We start from the raw sequence: 21356 nt of genomic DNA on the forward strand, positions 1-21356 counted from the left end.
CCACAATCACCCTAATACCAAAACCTGAAAAAGATGCCACAAAAAAGAGAAAACTACAGGCCAATATCACTGATGAACATAGATGCAAAAATCCTTAATAAAATTCTATCAATCCGAATCCAACAACACATTAAAGAGATCATACACCATGACCAAGTGGGCTTTATCCCAGGGATGCAAGGATTCTTCAATGTCCACAAATCAATGTAATACACCACATTAACAAATTGAAAAATAAAAGCCATACGATTATCTCAATAGATGCAGAGAAAGCCTTTGACAAAATTCAACATTCATTTATGATGAAAACTCTCTAGAAAGCAGGAATAGAAGGAACATACCTCAACATACAAAAGCTATATATGACAAACCCATAGCAAACATTGTCTTAAATGGTGAAATATTGAAAGCATTTCCCCTAAAGTCAGGAACAAGACAAGGGTGCCCACTTTCACCACTACTATTCAACATAGTTTTGGAAGTTTTGGCCACAGCAAGAAGAGCAGAAAAAGAAATAAAAGGAATCCAAATTGGAAAAGAAAAAGTAAAACTCTCACTGTTTGCAGATGACAGGATACTTTACATAGAAAACCCTAAAGACACCACCAGAAAATTACTATATCTAATCAATAAATACAGCCAAGTGGCACGATAAAATTAATACACAGAAATCCCTTGTATTCCTATACACTAACAATGAGAAAACAGAAAGAGAAATAAAGGAAACAATTCCATTCACTATTGCAAAGAAAAGAATAAAATACTTAGGAATATATCTACCTAAAGAAACTAAAGTTTTATAGAAAACTATAAATTATATATATATATATATGATGAAAGAAATCAAAGAGGACACTAATAGATCGAGAAATATACCATGTTCATGGATCAGAAAAATCAATATAGTGAAAATGAGTATACTACCCAAAGCAATCTATAGATTCAATGCAATCCCTATCAGGCTACCAATGGTATTTTTCACAGAGCTAGAACAAATAATTTCACAATTTGTATGGAAATACAAAAAAACTCAAATAGCCAAAGCAATCTTGAGAAAGAAGAATGGAACTGGAGGCATCAACCTGCCTGACTTCAGGCTCTATTTCTGTTTTTTAAAAAAAGATAGCTATTGGAATTTTGATAGGACTTGCATTGGACCTATGGATTACTTTAGGTAAGATGAAAAGTTTATATTAATTCATTCTGTTATGAGTGCAGAATATCTCTACATTTATTTATGTCTTCTCCAATATCTTTCATTAATGTCTTACAGTTTTCAGTGTGTAAGTATTTCACCTCATTATCATTGTTCAGTTGCTAAGTTGTGTCCAACTCTTTGTGACCCCATGAACTACTGCTTGCCAGGCTCCTCTGTCCATGTGGTTCTCCAGGCAAGAAGACAGAGGTGGGTTGCCATTTCCTCCTCCTTGTTTACATTTATTATAGGTATTTTCTCCTTTTTGATGCAATTGTAAGAGGGATTGGTTTTTTCATCTATATTTCTCATAGTTTATTTTTAGTGAATAGAAATGCTATAGACTTCTGTGTATTGATTTTGTATCCTGAAACTCTACAGAATTTGTTTACTTTAATTTTCCTTGATGGAGTCCTTAGGATTTTCCATATTTAATATGTCATCTGCCAATAGTTAAAATTTTACTTTTTTCTTTATGATTTGGATGTCTTTTTCTCTTTTTCATTCCACAGAATGACTTGAGACTCATCCATGTTTGCTCACTTTTATTACTGAGTAGAATTCTATTAAATGGATAGAGAAATAGTTTGTTTATGACCCTCTCTTAGTGAGAGTACCTTTATGATAACTTAAGTCAAATCAGGAAGAAATACTCCAACATTGTTTTTTTTTTTTTCTTATATTTTCTTTTAATATCCTAGATTCTTTGCTTTATACATTAATTTTAGTGTCAGCTTGTTAACTTTTACCAAAGAGTTTGATAAAATTTTTTACTGGAATCTATTGAATATATAGAAAAAATTGAGATAGTTGACATCTTAATAATACTAAAATAATCTCAACATCAAGGAAATATAAAATGTTCCTCTTTTTTGTTCCCCTGTTTAACAACTAAAAATCAATACCAATCATAAACAAGAAAATCTCTTTGGGAGTTGTAGAATCCAGCACCTCATTACAAGAGACCCAAGAAAAGTCTAAGCCACCTCTATATGGGCTGTGGAACCAGCAGAAGCCTTTGAAACTGTTGCTGTTGTTCAGTCACTAACACAACTATTCACAGCTGCAACTGAGAAAACCTGCGGGATGCTGATGTGGATCGGTACCTATCGATGAGAAGAATTTTGCAGAAGTCCAGCCATCTGGAAGGGATTCTAGCACATCACTGGAGAAAAAAATTACAAGTTTTAAAGCACTGATGAAGATCCTGGTGTACCAGTGCTCTGCCAGTACTGTACTGTTCACATACAATTTTCTTAAGATTGTAGTGAAGTGAAAGTTGCTCAGTTGTGTCCGACTCTTTGCCACTCCATGGACTATACAGTCCATGGAATTCTCCAGGCCAAAATACTGGAGTGGGTAGCCTTTCCCTTCTCCAGGGGATATTCCAAACCCAGGGATTGAACCCAGGTCTCCTGCATTGCAGGTGGATTCTTTACCAACTGAGCACAAGGGAAGCCCTTAAGATGGTAGTTCAGTTCAGTTCAGTCATTCAGTCGTGTCCGACTCTTTGCAACCCCATGAATCGCAGCACACCAGGCCTCCCTGTCCATCACCAACTCCTGGAGTTCACACAAACTCATGTCCATCAAGTCGGTAATGCCATCCAGCCATCTCATCCTCTGTCGTCCTCTTCTCCTCCTCCCCCAATCTCTCCCAGCATCAGAGTCTTTTCCAATGAGTCAGCTCTTCGCATGAGGTGGCCAGAGTACTGGAGTTTCAGCTTTAGCATCAGTCCTTCCAAAGAACACCCAGCACTGATCTCCTTTAGAATGGACTGGTTGGATCTCCTTGCAGTCCAAGGGACTCTCAAGAGTCTTCTCCAACACCACAGTTCAAAAGCATCAATTCTTCGGCGCTCAGCTTTCTTCACAGTCCAACTCTCACATCCATACATGACCACTGGAAAAACCATAGCCTTGACTAGACAGACCTTTGTTGGCAAAGTAATGTCTCTGCTTTTGAATATGCTATCTAGGTTGGTCATAACTTTCCTTCCAAGGAGTAAGTGTCTTTTAATTTCATGGCTGCAATCACCATCTGCAGTGATTTTGGAGCCCCCCAAAATTAATTCTGACACTGTTTCCACTGTTTCCCCGTCTATTTCCCATGGAGTGATGGGACCGGATGCCATGATCTTCGTTTTCTGAATGTTGAGCTTTAAGCCAACTTTTTTCACTCTCCTCTTTCACTTTCATCAAGATGCTTTATAGTTCCTCTTCACTTTCTGCCATAAGGGTAGTGTCATCTGCATATCTGAGGTTATTGATATTTCTCCAAGCAATCTTGATTCCAGCTTGTGCTTCTTCCAGCCCAGCGTTTCTCATGATGTACTCAGCATATAAGTTAAATAAGCAGGGTGACAATATACAGCCTTAACGTACTCCTTTTCCTATTTGGAACCAGTCTGTTGTTCCATGTCCAGTTCTAACTGTTGCTTCCTGACCTGCATATAGGTTTCTCAAGAGGCAGGTCAGGTGGTCTGGTATTCCCATCTCTTGAAGAATTTCCCACAGTTTATTGTGATCCACACAGTCAAAGGCTTTGGCATAGTCAATAAAGCAGAAAGAGATGTTTTTCTGGAACTCTCTTGCTTTTTCCATGATCCAGCAGATGTTGGCAATTTGATCTCTGGTTCCTCTGCCTTTTCTAAAACCAGCTTGAACATCAGGAGGTTCATGGTTCACGTACTGCTGAAGCCTGGCTTGGAGAATTTTGAACATTGCCTTACTAGCATGTGAGATGAGTGCAATTGTGCGGTAGTTTGAGCATTGGCATGGCCTTTCTTTGGGATTTGAATGAAAACTGAACTTTCCAGTCCTGTGGCCACTGCTGAGTTTTCCAAATTTGTTGGCATATTGAGTCAACACTTTCACAGCATGATCTTTTAGGATATGAAATAACTCAACTGGAATTCCATCACCTCCACTAGCTTTGTTTGTAGTGATGCTTTCTAAGGCCCACTTGACTTCACATTCCAGGATGTCTGGCTCTAAGTGAGTGATCACACCACCGTGATTATCTTGGTTGTGAAGATCTTTTTTGTACAGTTCTTCTCATATTAAATGTTCAAAACATAATAAAATACCATCTCAATACGTAAATAGATAAAATTTCATTCTGTTTACATGTGCAATATTTGGCATTAGTTATTTCTTAACTTAGGCAAAGCAACCATGTAAAGCTTGTGATAAAAATTATTTTGCTCTCAAATTTTGAAAATTATTCCAGGGGGACATATTGACTTGTTTTAATATATATATGTGATTCTTTATGAGTTAAAGTGTTCCTACCCAAGTGTGGGAGAAGACTTGATAATTGCTAGGATTAAGAAAACCAAAAGAACAAGGAAGCAGGAGGCAGAATTTCAGCAGGTGATAAATCAAGAAGAATGAATCTCTAAGGATGTTTTCGAACTATATCCTTTTGCGGGTTTACCGCTTATGTAATATTTGACTTGCTATTTGGCAAATATTGGAGTTCACTGGAAATGCAGTGACTGTACGTTTTTGGGAAAGGTCACCCAAAACATACACATGTACACCTATCTATAACTATATCTATATATATAGAGAGAGACATATAGCAAGAGAAAGAAGGACGAAGAGAGCTAGGTTTTTCATTTACCTTCAAGAAACTAGAAGGCATTCACTTTGGTGACAGTGAGTATGACTCTCTGGTGTTATAAAGTTTATTTAATATACTTCAAAAGTAATGTATCTATGTGTGAAATTTATTTCTACCTTAAAAAATATAATTTTCCATTGAACTTTTAAACCTTGATTATATGTATATAGTTTTTTTCTAGGAGATTTCTTCTTTTTCTCCTTCTTTGGGGCTTGATTTCAATGATTTGGGAAAAGGAAAGAACAAGCAATGCTCTGAATGTGTAACAGGTACAAGCCATATGTCCACTGGGCTCTATCTCCTCACTGTGCAGTTTCTAACTTGAAATAAAACCTGACTGATTTTCAAATCAACATGGGTAGAATGGTACTCTGTTTACAATCTCTATGAGATGTAGTAGGAGTTTGGAAAAATATTCAGTTTTTATTAACAATGTTTGTGGGGTCTTCTGGAAAAGCTCACTTATTTTAGCAATTCAAATGATATTCAAGGAATGTCTAGTGCTTATAGCTATCAAAAAAGACCAGCTTAGGTTCCTCACAGTCACCAGTCTTGATATCCTATGGACATCTTTCTCTTTGGTTCTCTCCCTCTCAGCTCTAATTGTTTCCTTCCCTCTGCCTTCTCTCCTAGGCTACCTCTACCATTAAAACCTGGAAGCTTTGAATTGAGCTCTATACAGCCTTGATCAAGAGAACATACACAAATTAATTTCTTTAGGAAAAAATAACCCTAATAAACCTTGAAGAGATTCATGTAGTGAATGAGATAGAATATTTATTTTAATTTCTGATAAAAGATAAAGGGACATAGGTAGCTCTTAAAAATAGTAAGGTCAGTCATTTTTAATTTTATTTTAGCTGTTAGTACATATATGACTTCTAATAAGTGAAAGCCACTCAGTTGTGTCTGATTCTTTGCAACCCCATGGGCTATACAGTCCATGGAATTCTTCAGGCCAGAATACTGGAATGGGTAGCCTTTCCATTCTCCAGGGGATCTTCCCAACCCAGGGACTGAACCCAGGTCCCCCCCATTACAGGCAGATTCTTTACTAGCAGAGCCACACGGGAATCCCACTTATTAGAAGTCACTTACGGAGCTAACAAAAAGTTAGGTTTGAAAAGTGCTGCTAATAGTATGATTAATTTTCATTTATTGAGCAACAAATGCTTATTGAGCCAAGGTCTGAGCAGGATGCTCTGTAGCTACCTTGTTACTCAGCCATCCTTTTGTTTGACAAAGTCTAAACCCTTAGTTTACCTATGGGATTTTAAGAGCAAGCAAGCAAGCCCTGAGTTGACCTGAAGTGAAAGGGACTGAGAAATGCATGGGCAGTACAGGCAAGAGAGCAAGTAGAAAGAGTTAGTACCACTGAACTATCACTAGGTTGTAAGTTCCTTGAAGGCAGAGAACATGCCCTTCCTTCATGTTTTCCTTGGGCCACTCTTTTTTTTTTCTTGGTCAAATGATCATGTCAAGTTTAGAGCAGAAGACTGCAGCTGTGGAAACCTACAGCCATATTTGGCTATGATGTATTTGAACAGAGCCTAGGGGAAAATGTTAAGTCTGAAACTGAAAAAATTACATGGTTGCAAATGGAACACAATGGAGCATTTGCAAGGTAGGGGTGGGAGCAGGGGTATGTTAGTGCAGGCATCCCTTGGGAAAAGTATTCATTAGGAAAGGGGAAGAGTTGATGGTGATCTTTGCAATAGGAATGGAGAGGAATCAGAACACCTGAAGTTAAAAATAGAGCAGTGGTTATTGATTGTCGTATTTATCATGTGAGATACAGCGGGTGAACAAAAGAGCTATTAAGTGGGTCATCTTTGAATCCAGATGTTTTAAAACAATAATATAAAAATTTATCTGTATTGTCAATGTTTGAGTAACATTTGGTCTGCCATTTTGAGGGGATTAAAGCAAGTTTTCACATACAAAAGAGACAGACTTCCTTGTTTTATTTACAGTTTCAAGAAAGACAACCATTCTGAGTGTTAGCTTTCTCTCTCTTTTCTGACAGATGGCATATCATTTTCTTAGGGCTGCTGGAGCAAAGTACTACAAGCGGGTTGCTTAAAATAGCAGAAAATTATTATCTTACATTTGTGGAATCTGTGAATCTAAAACCAAGGTGTTTGAAGGGCTATGCTCCTTCTGGAACATATAAAGAAATCTTTCAATGTCTCTTCCTAGGTTTTGGTAGTTTGCCAGTAATCTCTTTTGCCCCTTGGCTTCCATTCTCTCTGCCTTCACATGGCCGTCTTCTTAGAAGAAGACCATTCATATGGGATTAAGGGTTCACCCGACTCCTGGATGGCCTCATCTTAACTTAAATTTCATCTGTAATAACTCTACTTCCAAATGCAGTGACATTCAGAGATATTGAGGACTTCAATATATCTATTTTGGGGGTGTCAGTGGGAGACCAACTCAAACCATAACTGATGGTAAATAGCAAATATCTACAAGGGTAGGTTGATATAAGGTCCTTTGGAGAACTAGAATCATGTACATAATTGAATAAATTACCAGAATAGCAGAAGTGTTATAAAAGTCTTCTAATTGACAAAGTGATGAGAAACAGGAGAACGATATGACAGAGAAGGTAATAAGTGAAAAATATGTGAATAAAAGAGCAAGGCAGCTCAATATCATGACTTCATGTTATATAGTAGTATTTACCACATAATGTAATAACTTTTTTCCCCTAATAGGTTGAAAATGTGGTGGCTACTTGTAACAGTGTGTTTCATCCACATGTCTGGAAATGCATTTTGTTTCCTTGGAAAAATTGCTAAGAACCCTGAAGCCAGTATGAATGTTGTAAGTTATTCATATCACTAATATTTTAAAAACACTTCCAAAGATATTAATGCTATTTGCTCTCATTAATTCTTTTAAAATATATTTTATTATAAAGTTTGAAATATTTCTTTACATAATATATGTTAACAATCAATAAGAAGTTTTATGATAAGAATCATAAAAATGGCCCAGTAAACTCATGAAGCTAATTTTTGTTTTTTTCCTCCATTCAGAGTCAGATGATTTCCTACTGGGGCTACCCAAGTGAGATGCATAAAGTTATAACTGCGGATGGTTATATCCTTCAGGTCTATCGGATTCCTCATGGAAAGAATAATGCTAATCATTTAGGTAGGACTGGCTGTTGTTCACTCACTAAGTTGTGCTCCACTCTTTTGCAGCCCCATGGACTGTAGCCTGCCCGGGTCCTCTGTCCACGGAGTATCCTGGCAACAATACTGATGTGTGTTGCCACTTCCTTCTTCAAGGGCTCTTCCCAACCCAGGGACTTAACCCACACCTCCTGTGTTGGCAGGCAGATTCTTTACCACTGAGTCACCAGGGAAGCTTGGGGGGACTGGAATGAGGGAAAAGATGAGTGTCTCGAATCTTGAATCAAATACGTTCCAGTCAAATTTATTCTAATTCTAAAACATGAGATTAAGTTATTCACAGGGAAAAAAAATCCTTGAACCACCTTGAACTTCTGAGATTAAGCTGAGGGTCTGAGTGACACCAGATTTACATTGGCTTCTATGATGTGAAGCACACTGGCCCACGATTTTAGTTTGTTGTGCTGGGTGGGAACTCAGAGTCCCTGAATAACAAATCCACTTAATTAACAGTATGCTGAATTTCTTTATAATATAATTTTTCAATAGCTTTTTGAGTTTAACTGGCATGCAACCAACTGCACCCAATTTAAAGTATACAGGTGCACATATTTTGTCATCTGAGAAAATATCACGGCAATTAAGATAACAATTTAAAAAATATTCACCTCACCAAGCAAACTTATTTAATTATAGTCTTCCTATATTCATGTTTATCTAAGAATAAGGAGTGAGTTTATAAAGGTTTGAATAATTTTCTTCTTTAGGTCAGAGACCTGTTGTGTTTCTGCAGCATGGTCTTCTTGGATCAGCCACAAACTGGATTTCCAACCTGCCCAAGAACAGCCTGGGCTTCCTCCTGGCAGATGCTGGTTATGACGTGTGGCTGGGGAACAGCAGAGGAAACACCTGGGCCCAGGAACATTTATACTATTCACCAGACTCCCCGGAATTCTGGGCTTTCAGGTAAAGAAAGGGAGAATTAAAAATAAACATTGAGTTAAAAGTCATCAGTATTCGCTGCTTTCAATCCAGTCGTATCTTAACAAATCACACTTTAAGTAGGAGGAGAAGGAAGTCCTTTAATGGTAATCTATCTTAGATTTTTAATATACCTCATTCCAAGGGTCGTTTTCCTCCTAACTGTGATCCCAGTGCCCACTATTACAAGATTCCCTGAATCTGCTTTTCCACAAGGATTGAGCAAAATGAGTAAGCAAGGAAATTTGTTGCCCTCAGCAATTTCTAAAGGAACATCCACATGGATTTAAACCCAGCTGGGGTTCATGGACAACATCTCTCATCAGCAATAATGAAATGGAGGGGGAGACAATGAAATTCAGACACCATGGAGAGATTATCAAAGATTTTCTCTTACTGGCCTCCTGGTGCCTTACTTCTGGGAATTACTAGTGGAAGTGGAGAACAGAAGAGAAGTTGGTTGATGGAACTGAGAAACAAAAGCGCTCTAAAAATTCTAGGAACTGAAAGGAAGCTCATCTGTCCCAAGCGTAGTGAGGATGAGGAAGACCAAGAGGAGAGGAAACTAGAGATGCTGACAAGCCCGGATCAGGGCGGGCAGTGTAGGTCACCATGAGGGCCTTGGAGCTCGTTCCAAGTGTAAGAAGCCTCTGGAAAGTTTTAACAGGGAGGGGCATAGCCTGTTCTCATTTTCAAAAAATTATTCTGGATGACTTGTAAAGAATAAAATAGAGAAATTATTCATATTTCACGGTAGTGGAACACTAAATACAATTATTTAGTGTATTATTAAATCATTATTAAATCTGACAGTCAGACTCAGGGATGGAAGTAGTCCCCAACTACAAATACTATGGTGTTTCACATTGGATCAAATTGCAGCTACCATGCTGTGCTTTAGAAATAATGTCAGCTCTTTAAAGAAGTCACCCCCAAAGAGCCCTGACACTCAAATAGTCTATAAGCAGCAATATTTAGAGCATCCAGTTTTCTATTTTTCAAAGGAAGCTTTAGCTTAAATAGGTTTGACTTACAGAAATTATAACAAAGATGTGTATTTAGTTTATTTTGTCTTTTTTACAGCTTTGATGAAATGGCTGAATATGACCTTCCATCTACAATTGATTTCATCTTAAGGAGAACAGGACAGAAGAAGCTACACTATGTTGGCCATTCCCAAGGCACCACCATTGGTAGGTAAAAGCAATTAGCAAATAGTGTAGTTCGTATAGATCCTTTACCAGTGGTCGTGCAGTTATGTTGGTCTTCATGCTTGCTAATTGCTTTCCATTCATTATATAATGCAATGCCTACAACAGCCCACTGATATAAGACCATTATTATTCCCATTGTATGTATCAGTTCAGTTCAGTTCAGTCACTCAGTCGTGTCCGACTCTCTGTGACCCCATGAATCACAGCACGCCAGGCCTCCCTGTCCATCACCAACTCCCGGAGTTCACTCAAACCCATGTCCATCGAGTCAGTGATGCCATCCAGCCATCTCATTCTCTGTCATCCCCTTCTCCTCCTGCCTCCAATCCCTCCCAGCATCAGGGTCTTTTCCAACGAGTTAACTCTTCACATGAGGTGGCCAAAGTATTGGAGTTTCAGTCTCACCATCAGTCCTTCCAATGAACACCCAGGACTGATCTCCTTTAGGATGCACTGGTTGGATCTCCTTGCAGTCCAAGGGACTCTCAAGAGTCTTCTCCAACACCACATCAATTCTTCGGTGCTCAGCTTTCTTCACAGTCCAATTCTCACATCCATACATGACCACTGGAATAACCATAGCCTTGACTAGATGGACCTTTGTTGGCAAAGTAATATCTCTGTTTTGAATATGCTATCTAGGTTGGTCATAACTTTCCTTCCAAGGAGTAAGCGTCTTTTAATTTCATGGCTGCAATCAACATCTGCAGTGATTTTGGAGCCCAAAAATAGGCAAGCAAATAGTGGGTGAAGAAATAGCTTGTGTAAGATAACATAGTTATTATAAGTAGGGTAGCTCAGATGCCAGGTCCAGAAATCTGACATCCAAACCAATGCTCTGAAACTTTGTACCACATGGTCTCTGGTCTCAGTTTATTTCATTCAGTCAATCCTATTTATGGGTCTCATATAAGATATCCTAAGGTTACAGCAAAAAAGTGAATAGTTTAAAATCTCTGTCTTTTTACTACAAATACTCTAGCAGGTGGAGGCAGAGAAAATGATAAGTAAATACATACGATGCTAGATAATGGTAGCATTTTCTATGAAGAGAAAAATAAATCATGGAGTCAGATTGGGGAGCGTCAGAGGGGTGCTTATGACTGACTCCTATGCTTTATTACAGAACATGTTGAACAAACTTAACCTTTTCTCAATGATACAGGGTTATACAATTATTGCACTTAGCTGAAATGCAGAAATGTCCTTAAGATTTATTGAGGTAAATAGAACCGCTTGTCCTGAAAGAAAATCACTCCAAGCTACTGGTCGTTTGACTATTTAAATTTTGAACATTTCCATTCTTCTTACTCACCAGTCGACAGTTTGTCATTGTGTCACCATACTCATAAATTTCAGGAAGTTGTTTCCACCTTCTATTTTATATCTACCAGTCAATCTGCTGTGTACATGAAGTTTAGTGAAGTATCCTTGATGGAACTGCATCTACAATGGGATTAAGCTTGTTTTGAGAAATTACCTGTCCGACCCTATGTGGACCTACTGACTCCCACTCAGTGTCAGTAATGCTGCTACTAATACTCTAGCAGGAGGAGACTGACTCTCCTTGCGAATGATTCCTGCGTGCTCTGGGTGACCTGCTGGCTCTTATCTTCAGAGTTAGGAAGCCAGATAAAGAACTCCTTAATCAACACAGTGCTATTGGAAAGAATGTTCTTCTTCCAGTGGGGTCAGGCTGGTATTTCTGAGTTGCATAAACCTGAAAAGTTTTTTTTTTTTTTGCTTTATTTAAGTTTTGCACAAATCTGAAAAGTTTTGTTTCAAGCTGCTCCTAAGTCTAGTCAACATGTCATTACTAACAGTAAGGAGAGATTGTCCTATGAAATTCAACTGTAAAGAATTTAAGTTAATAATTGTTTGATTAGAACCCAGTCTATTTATATGGTACTGTTCATGAAAACAATTAAAAGTGATAGGGGCTGAAAATATTGTATACAAATATTGGAATTATCTCAGCCACTCATTTATTAGGCATTACTATGTGACTAGTTCCTGGTAAATATTTTACACGATTCAACTTAATTATTTCCTAAACAACCTAAGGAAGTATTCATTATTATACCTATTTTTAGATGAGGAAACTAAAACTTTTAGAATTTAGGTCTCTTTTCCAAGGTCACAAAGCTAATAAACCACAGAACTAAGTTTCAAACTCTGTTTCAACAACAGTTCAAATTTGTGCTTTAACCTTTCCACTCATATACCTTATTCATGTTAAATGTTAATTATCTCATTTTTATGAGATGAGATAAATTTAAACTGAACCAAACCTGTTGTAATATAAGTTATAATACTTTTATTACCACGTGATTATTCTAAAGTTGGCTTGTTTTCAAAAGTCAGATAAAAGAGTTAAATGTAACTTTTGAAAGTTCTAACCTCATGTCCAGGGCTTCCCAGGTAGCTCAGTGGTAAAAAATCTGCCTGCCAAATGGGAGATGTGAGTTAGATCCCTGGGTTGGGAAAATCCCATGGAGAAGGAAATGGCAGCCCACTCCAGTATTCTTGCTAGGGAAGTCCCATGGACAGAGGAGCCTGCTGGGCTCCAGTATATGGGGTCGCAAGAGTCAGACACGAGTTAGCAACTAAACAACAATAGCAAACCTCATGTCCCCAGAGACTCTACGAAAATAAAATATACTAAAATCTGACCATTTTGTTGATTTCAGGTTGTCCCTTAGTAAGTCCAAAGTAATGATGTCCTACTTGTAAAGCTCATACACACACACACACACACCCCCCTACCTTTACACATATTCCTTGTTCTGTTTCAGGTTTTATCGCCTTTTCTACCAATCCCACGTTGGCTGAAAAAATCAAAGTCTTCTATGCATTAGCCCCAGTTGCCACAGTGAAGTACACCAAGAGCCTGTTTAACAAACTTGCACTTATTCCTCACTTCCTCTTCAAGGTATGTGTTTCCCTTTACCCGGATCTAAGATATTGAATTGTTTGTGGATTTCAAAGTGATAGAAAGAGAAAAAAAATCTGGTGGACAATCATGTTTAAATCCAAGAATGGAAACGAATGTGTTTATATTATATTTTGAATAGCACTCACCATGTTCGAATCCCCATTATAGTTTAAGAGATCCCCACTTTTTTTAATTCTCCATTTCTTTGTGTGCTAGCAACACCTGGGAGTGTTTTTGCTCCTTCATGGATGTTTCTTTACCAAGTATCCACACAAGTCTTCAAGGCTATGTTTCCACCCTCAGCATGGGGAAGAGGAGCTAAAAGCAACACAAAAGAATCAAATAAAATACTTCCTAGTATTTTATTAATAAAATACTACCTAGTCCATGAAAAGTGGGAAGAGGAAGAACAGGAAAGAAAGGGAAGGGAAAGGAAAAGGAGAGAAAGGGTAAGATAGTGGTGAAGTAAAGCAAGAACTTGGAGAGCCCTCATCAAATACCCTTGGCTTTCCAAGTCTTATTCCTCAGAGGTCTTTACTCTTTAAATAGGGCTTTCATAGGGCAGTAGAATAGATTTCAATAAACTGTAGATATTATGTAGGCATATATGTTAGGGATTTAATAATCTTTCCTTTATCCAAAGTTTAATCACCAACTTCTCCCACCCACTGAAACCAACACACACACACACACACACACACACACACACACACACACGTACATTCCATTAGGAGAACAGTTTGCCTCAGGCTACAAAATTTAATGCTCTCATTGTCTTCTATGGTTGTGTGCTGTTCATTTTTTATTTTCACTCAGGTGTGTGCTGTTCATTTTTTTCTCACTAAACTAACACAGGTGTCTAAAACCTAAAAGATTTTTACCTGCAACTATATTTGTAAAACTTTTACTCAAAATGTAAAATTGTGTGATGACCCTGAATATATTTACAGGCTGCACTGATTCAGAACATGTTTATTTTTTACTTGTATTCAGAATTTCTGACAGGCAGTGTAGAGAGGGGTTTAAAAAAAGATAGTATTAGACCTTAAGTCTGAACCTTGAGGCTTGGATCAGGATTCTAGCTGCAATCCAGTTCTCACTAGACCAGATCCTGACTATTTATTAGCTTTCTGTTCTCCTGTATAAAATGGGGATGACAGAGTACAAACTACCAGTAATAAATAAATAAGTCACATGGATAAAATGTCCAGCAAAGAGAAAATGGTCAATACTTTATAATAGCTTTGCATGTGTATAATTTTGAAACTTTGTGTGTAATTTTGAAAATATGGAGTCACTAAGTTGTATAACTGAAACTAATATTATATTGTAAGTCAACTATACTTCAATAAAAAATGAATAAAATAAAATGGGGGTAACCAAGTGTCAACCTTCCTCAAGAATAATGAGGGTGAGTCCTTTCAATTATTAAGCTACCAAACCTCTTTGTCTTTTTAACGTTTTCATGAAAATATGGCTTGAAGTCATCCTTTTCCCTGCTGATTTTTTGTCATTTATTGCTGAAACCACACATCTTGGAACTTACTTTTGATATTCTACAGTGTTGTTTTATGATTTAATCCCATAGCTCCTATTACCCTAACTAGACTGTACCTCTTTACACATTACAATTTTCATCAGCCAGTACAGTTCTCAATGCAACAAAAAATACCTGGTATTCATATCTGCCCTGCCCATTCCACATCTTTATCATTGGGATTCAGTGAGAGAAAGTATTTAAACTTCCTAAGACAACATATAGAAATACTGAAACAGACATTATAATGTATATTCTGTCAGTAAACTATACAAATTAAGAAGTCTTTTCTGCAGCTTGTTATTTGCAAATCTGTAATGATGCTTTTGTTTTTCAGATTATATTTGGTGACAAAATGTTCTACCCACACACTTTTTTGGAACAATTTCTTGGTGTTGAAATGTGCTCCCGTGAGACACTGGATGTCCTTTGTAAGAATGCCTTGTTTGCCATTACTGGAGTTGACAATAAAAACTTCAACATGGTTTGTATGCCCTGAAATTTCTATTCTGATTATTTTGAGCAACACTCTTAATTCCTTGTCTTATCATCACTTAGGAATGGTACTTTATTAGAACCAGGAGTCACTTCAAAATTCTGTCCAATATGCAGATAAGCCCAAGAGAAGTCACAAGTCATGGCTCCTAGTTTCGTTGCCTCCAGGTCCCTTCCATAACCTCATTGTGCTCTGAAGTAAACAGCTTGTAGAAAAAATAAAAACAGAAAACTCGCCACTCACTTCTGATCACCTGAAAATCGTTGTGACATTTAAATTCTGTGAGGTGAGGTATGGAACCACGTTGTCAAGTTCCTCTGTAGGAAAAATACGTCTAGATGTTGGATGAATATTATTTAAAATATTTTAATGCCGATAGTCAACCCTATAAACTTTCCAAAACTTCTTTCAGAGCAACTCTTTATGTAAGATCTTGTCCATACTCTTTACCTTCTATTTCATTTGCTTTGCACCAAGTGGATGCTTAAAAACATAATGCAGTATTGCAAAGAAGTTAAAAATATGGATTCAGGTTAAAAGCATAATTCAGATCCTACCTTTGCAACACACTTGAACTCCTTCATTTTGATTCCTTATCCATGAAATGAGTCATTGTGAAGATTAAGTGAGCTAACATATGTAAAGTATGTACTGTGCTCAGACATGTCTGATTCTTTGCAGTCCCATGGACTGTAGCCAACCAGGTTCCTCTGTCCATAGAATCTCCCAGGCAAGAATACTGGAGTGGGTTGCCACTTTGTACCCCAGGGGATCTTCCTGACCCAGGGATTGAATCTGTGTCTTGTGTCTCCTGCACTGACAGGCAGATTCTTTACCATTAGCGCCACCCGGGAAGCCCCAACATATGTAGATCATAGAACAAAACAATCTAGCTCAAAGTATATCGTATTTTTCATGTTTTATATTATACATTGACAACTCTTCTCACTCAAAATTGTTTAGTTTAGCTATACATCCTTGAAATTAGCCCATATAATCAGAGTTTGCAAGTCATAAAGTGATGTACAACTCTTTTGCTCATATCCTGCCAGTAATGCTGCTGGTAAAACTTGATATGGATCAGAAAAATTTAAGTCTTAGGTGTTTTCAAGAAACTGAACGTATATCTAAGTGTGTGTGTGTGCTTATGTGCTTGCTTTCTAGAGTCGCTTAGATGTGTATATAGCACATAATCCAGCAGGAACTTCTGTTCAAAACACCCTCCACTGGAGACAGGTATCATTTCAAGCTGTTAAAACTATTGTGGGCCTCAACCATCACCAATTTACCTAAAGCAAAGTCTTAAAATAGTCTCTCAAAGGTTCCTAGCAGGGAATTTTTCTGGCCTGGGACTACCAGGTGAAATTATCAATCCATGTGAATGAAAATCCTATAAAAGCACCTATGGGAGTTTTGGGTAGCAAGAAATAAATGGTTTTCACGACTTGAGTGGCAAGAAAAATTATTTAAAGGAGAGCTGCATTTAAACTTGAATAAATTGTTCTCTAGAATTAATAGTCTTCATTCTTGGAATGAGAAAAAAATAAATAATATTTAAATTAAAAGTAAACTACTTGGAAATGTTGGTATGTTATTATCCACACAGCCAAGTAACTTTTTAAAATTTCTTAGTGTTTTTAATTTCTCTCCATTAGGCTGTTAAGTCTGGGAAATTCCAAGCTTTTGACTGGGGAGCCCCATATCAGAACCTAATGCATTATCATCAGGTAAGCATCTTAAGTAGTAGTTATTCACATTTTGAAAGACAAAGATATGAAAAGTTAAAGATGAAATTGCAATAACTTTACATGTATTTTCCAAAGTCAAGTTGTTGTCCAGACCTCAGAAGTCTGTCTAATGCCACCAGGGGTGATAAGTTCTGGAAGTTTCTTACTGCAGTTGTGTGGTACTTTGAGGGCAGGTGAATGAGCACAGACACTAGAACGTGAAGGCTCTGGGGAAGAATCGGAAACCAGCAGCACCTCAGATGCTGTCTTTGTCCTGGGCTCTTAACACTAGTAACCAGAGACTCCATCCTGGGCGGGGAAGCGGGTGAAACACCCACTCCCAACTCCATGCTCCCTGCAACCAAGCCAAACACAACTCAGGATGGTGTCAGCTAACTGGGGAAGTGATGATGATTTAAGATCCAGAAGCTGGTCCTGGAAAACACTTCTAACATTGGCATATGAGTGAAGAAAAGTGGATTTATTCTCATGGGCATTCTCCACACTTTTCCCTTCTGTCCAACATATAAAGGAGCATAATAAAGTATTAAAATATTATGAAAAATACATATAATAAAACATTTCTTTGTGAATTGGCTATGACATAAGGGTAAAGAAATTTTAATGTATTAAATCAGAATTCTTGAGAATATCATCTTTAAAAACTAACAAAATTCTCTGTGAACAGTGGGAAAATTAGTAGTGATTTTCTTGTCCCATTGGTCTGCCTTTAAAATCTGTGCGAATGGTGATTTTTGTCAAAACAGGAAATGGGGCTACTGATAGATTTTCTAAGAATTTGAACCTATATTTAGTAAAAATCAGGCAAGTATTTAAAATACAACTCATTTAACAAACTGACTACCTTTCCAATGACTATACTAGGAAGTCAGACAAAGTAAACATAAATGACTCAGCCCATTTTGAGAAGCTTATACCTTTAGAGCCTTTAAATTCTTAAGATTTAATTATGAAACTGAGTCATGCCACTTGTAACAACGATGGACCTTGACAATATTATGCTAAATGAAATAAGTTATTCATACACAGATAAATATTATATGATCTCACTTAAACGTGGAATCTAAAACATGAAAAATCTGGAATTAATAGATACAAAAAACAGATTGGTGGTTGCTAGAGACATGGGCAAAATGGATGAAGGTGGTCAAAAGGTATGAACTTCCAGTCATAAAATGAGTAAGACCTGGAGATGCAATTACAGTGTGGAGACTACAGTTACTAATATTGCACTGTACGTTTGAAACTTGCCAAGACAGTAAATCTTAAAAGTTCTCTCTCTTTCTCTCTCTCCCACTCTCTCTCTCTCTCTCTCTATATATATATGTATATAGTATATATAATTATATATATACATATATCTTTATAAAACCACACACGGTGTTAGATGTTAACTAGATTTTTTGTTGTCATCATTTCACAGTGTAGACGTGTGGAATCATTGCTGTGCACCTGCAACAAATATAATGTTATTTATAAATTATCTCAATTTTTAAGTGATATCTGATTTACCCACTGAATAAGTATTGAGTTTAAAGTGAATTTACTTATGAAAATTCTGATTCTTTTCCTCTTGTGTTTTAGCCCACACCTCCCATCTACAATTTAACAACCATGAATGTCCCAATTGCAGTATGGAGTGCTGACAATGACCTGTTGGCTGACCCTCAGGATGTTGACCTTCTGCTTTCAAAACTCTCTAATCTCATTTACCACAAGGAAATTCCAAATTACAATCACTTGGACTTTATCTGGGCAATGGATGCACCTCAAGAAGTTTACAATGAAATTGTTTCTTTGATGGCCGAAGACAAAAAGTAGTTCTGGATTTAGAGAATTTTTCATTTACTTTTTCCAAAATAGTTTCTTCTCGCTTACATGATTTCTGTACTGTTTGAAATGCAATGCTTCTTTCTGTAATGTTGACTTTCAAAATATATTAGCATCAACAAACTTTTCATTGGTCATTTTTAATTGAAAAAAAATGCTTTAAAATTATTTTTTCCCTTGGAAATGTATCTAGAAACTCTCGAGAGACCGTGAACTCAGAGAGGTGAAACTTCTCTTCCAATCCTCCCATTCAGGTTTCTTCTAAACTCCAGGTAGACAATGAGCCTTGAATCATGAGTGTTGCCAAGAGACAGTCCTGGGGTTGACTACTGATGCCTCTTCGGTACGCTTGGAGATTGAGTAGATTGTTTTCTATCATCTTCTGTTGCTAAAGCTTAGTCTCTTCATTTGTGCAGTGGGGCTATCACTTGCTCTTTTGACTGTTACACTCCATGAAAGGGCAAAATAGACTGTAAGTTGACTTGAGGTCAGTTCACTTTCCCTTTCTAGGGAGAAAAAAACACAAGTAGGTTAGGAAGCAACTGGCAACCTGAGTTCAGGAAGTTGGGAGGTAAAGGATTTCTTACCCTCAATATTGTTGACATTTTGGGACAGATTTCTTTTTATTGTCCTGGGCATTCTGGGATATTTAGCACCATCCCTAGGCTCTACTGCCCAGATGCCTTGAGTAGAGACCCTCCCTGAGTTGTGCCTCATACATACATCTTACTTTGCACCATCATATTGTTGCTCACATCCCCTTCCAAAATTTGGTCTAATTTATTTTGGGGTTACAAGTATGTATTCATATTCTGTGTATAACTCACAGGAAGACCAATATATCTGAACTGTGTTGTGATCTAAAACTTATTAGATATGATGCAATTCATATTTTTAAAAATCAAGATAATCTTAAATTAAAAGATACAATTATGTAAAGTTTAAAAATAAAATAAAATTTTAAAAAAAAGAAAAAAAAAGATACTAAGCATTACCTAGTTTAATCCCTATCATTTTCCAAATGAGGATATTGAAGTTCATAAAGGTTGAGCACTTTAATAAAGAATATGTGATTGGCATTGTCAGAGCTGAAATCCACATATTCTAGTTCAAATACTCTTCTGCACAAAGTTAATTACACAGCTCTGTTGCATTTTCAAATTAAATATTTCTAGAGTTATCTAAGAGGGGAAATGGAACAAGGTGATGCTTAGGATTTTATAAAGTATTACTCAGATTATTCTGGATATCTGAGTTACTAGGCTCTACATAGACATCTAGTAAGGGAAAAATGCCAGTTCAATGGGAGTTTTCTCTTCTAGTGTGAAAGAAGGTAGAAGTAGCTAAGTAGATGTTAGAAGGGAGGAGAAGGAATAGAGGCGAGAAAAAAGTAAAGAATGGAAAATAATGGAAGACACAGGAAAGGATTTGTGCTTTCACATGCAAAACTTTTTTACTTTGCTGTGTCTCAGCTGGTCATTTTTGCAGCCCCACTCAAAGAAGTCAGATCACAAAAGCCATGTATAATCTAAACAAAACAGGAAAAATTATTTAAAGCATACAAGGAGGATGCCACTCTAGAATTTCCTATATTGAAAATTTCCTATTTTGAAAATAGCACTTCAGATCAGATTCAGATCAGTTGCTCAGTCTTGTCCCACTCTTTGCAACCCCATGAATCGTAGCACGCCAGGGCTCCCTGTCCATCACCAACTCCCGGAGTTCACTCAGACTCACGTCCATCGAGTCAGTGATGCCATCCAGCCATCTCATCCTCTGTCGTCCCCTGCTCCTCCTGCCCCCAATCCCTCCCAGCATCAGAGTCTTTTCCAATGAGCCAACTCTTCGCGTGAGGTGGCCAAAATACTGGAGTTTCAGCTTTAGCATCATTCCTTCCAAAGAAATCCTAGGGCTGATCTCCTTCAGAATGGACTGATTGGATCTCCTTGCAGTCCATGGGACTCTAAGGAGTCTTCTCCAACACCACAGTTCAAAAGTATCAATTCTTCGGCGCTCAGCCTTCTTCACAGTCCATCTCTCACATCCATACATGACCACTGGAAAAACCATAGCCTTGACTAGACGAACCTTTGTTGGCAAAGTAATGTCTCTGCTTTTGAATATGCTATCTAGGTTGGTCATAACTTTCCTTCCAAGGAGTAAGCGTCTTTTAATTTCATGGCTGCAGTCACTTAGGGAAACAAATTAAAATATAGATGAGGACTGTCTGCTTAGGTAATCCACCTTAAGTAGCTTTTAGATGGGTTGCTCATAATAACAGTGTATGCAAAACCTCATCAAAGATATTAAATTATAGCTGAAATAAACTATAAACCAGTCAACTATGTATAACAGGTTGGTAACATACCAAGGTATACAGTAAATATGGATCTATATTTCAACCTCAGAGCATTGTGAGGATTTCTGTATTCATTTTAAACAACTATCTGTTGAACGTCTTCTCTCTGCCAGAGAGTTTAATATAATTAATGCATGATCCATGATCAGATCAGATCAGATCAGTCGCTCAGTCGTGTCTGACTCTTTGCAACCCCATGAATCGCAGCACGCCAGGCCTTCTTGTCCATCACCAACTCCCAGAGTTCACTCAGACTCAAGTCCATCGAGTCAGTGATGCCATCCAGCCATC

The 21356-nt window shown here is 37.4% G+C and overlaps 1 protein-coding gene across 1 annotated transcript; it reads left to right on the forward strand.

Moving 5' to 3' along the window:
* Positions 1 to 4793: 4793 nt before the first annotated feature.
* On the forward strand, positions 4794 to 18829 carry LIPF (lipase, gastric). The gene is made up of 10 exons (XM_010838488.1): positions 4794 to 4857; positions 7543 to 7651; positions 7867 to 7984; positions 8733 to 8931; positions 10030 to 10139; positions 12956 to 13092; positions 14970 to 15116; positions 16293 to 16364; positions 16784 to 16855; positions 18461 to 18829. Exons 2-10 carry the CDS (start codon positions 7550 to 7552, stop codon positions 18695 to 18697), a joined length of 1194 nt encoding a protein of 397 aa, XP_010836790.1. The 5' UTR covers positions 4794 to 4857; positions 7543 to 7549; the 3' UTR covers positions 18698 to 18829.
* Positions 18830 to 21356: the final 2527 nt, after the last annotated feature.

This window comes from Bison bison, unplaced genomic scaffold (genome assembly GCF_000754665.1).
Source record: "Bison bison bison isolate TAMUID 2011002044 unplaced genomic scaffold, Bison_UMD1.0 scf7180017864097, whole genome shotgun sequence".
NCBI classification, from domain to species: domain Eukaryota; kingdom Metazoa; phylum Chordata; class Mammalia; order Artiodactyla; family Bovidae; genus Bison; species Bison bison.

What these genes read in the sequence shown, in the direction of transcription:
- LIPF (XM_010838488.1), top strand. Translation starts at nt 7,550, where the DNA reads ATGTGGTGGCTACTTGTAACAGTGTGTTTCATCCACATGTCTGGAAAT. An exon ending in GAATAATGCTAATCATTTAG is followed by an intron (nt 7,985 to 8,732) that starts GTAGGACTGGCT and finishes TTTCTTCTTTAG; the next exon opens with GTCAGAGACCTGTTGTGTTT. An exon ending in ACAATAAAAACTTCAACATG is followed by an intron (nt 15,117 to 16,292) that starts GTTTGTATGCCC and finishes CTTGCTTTCTAG; the next exon opens with AGTCGCTTAGATGTGTATAT.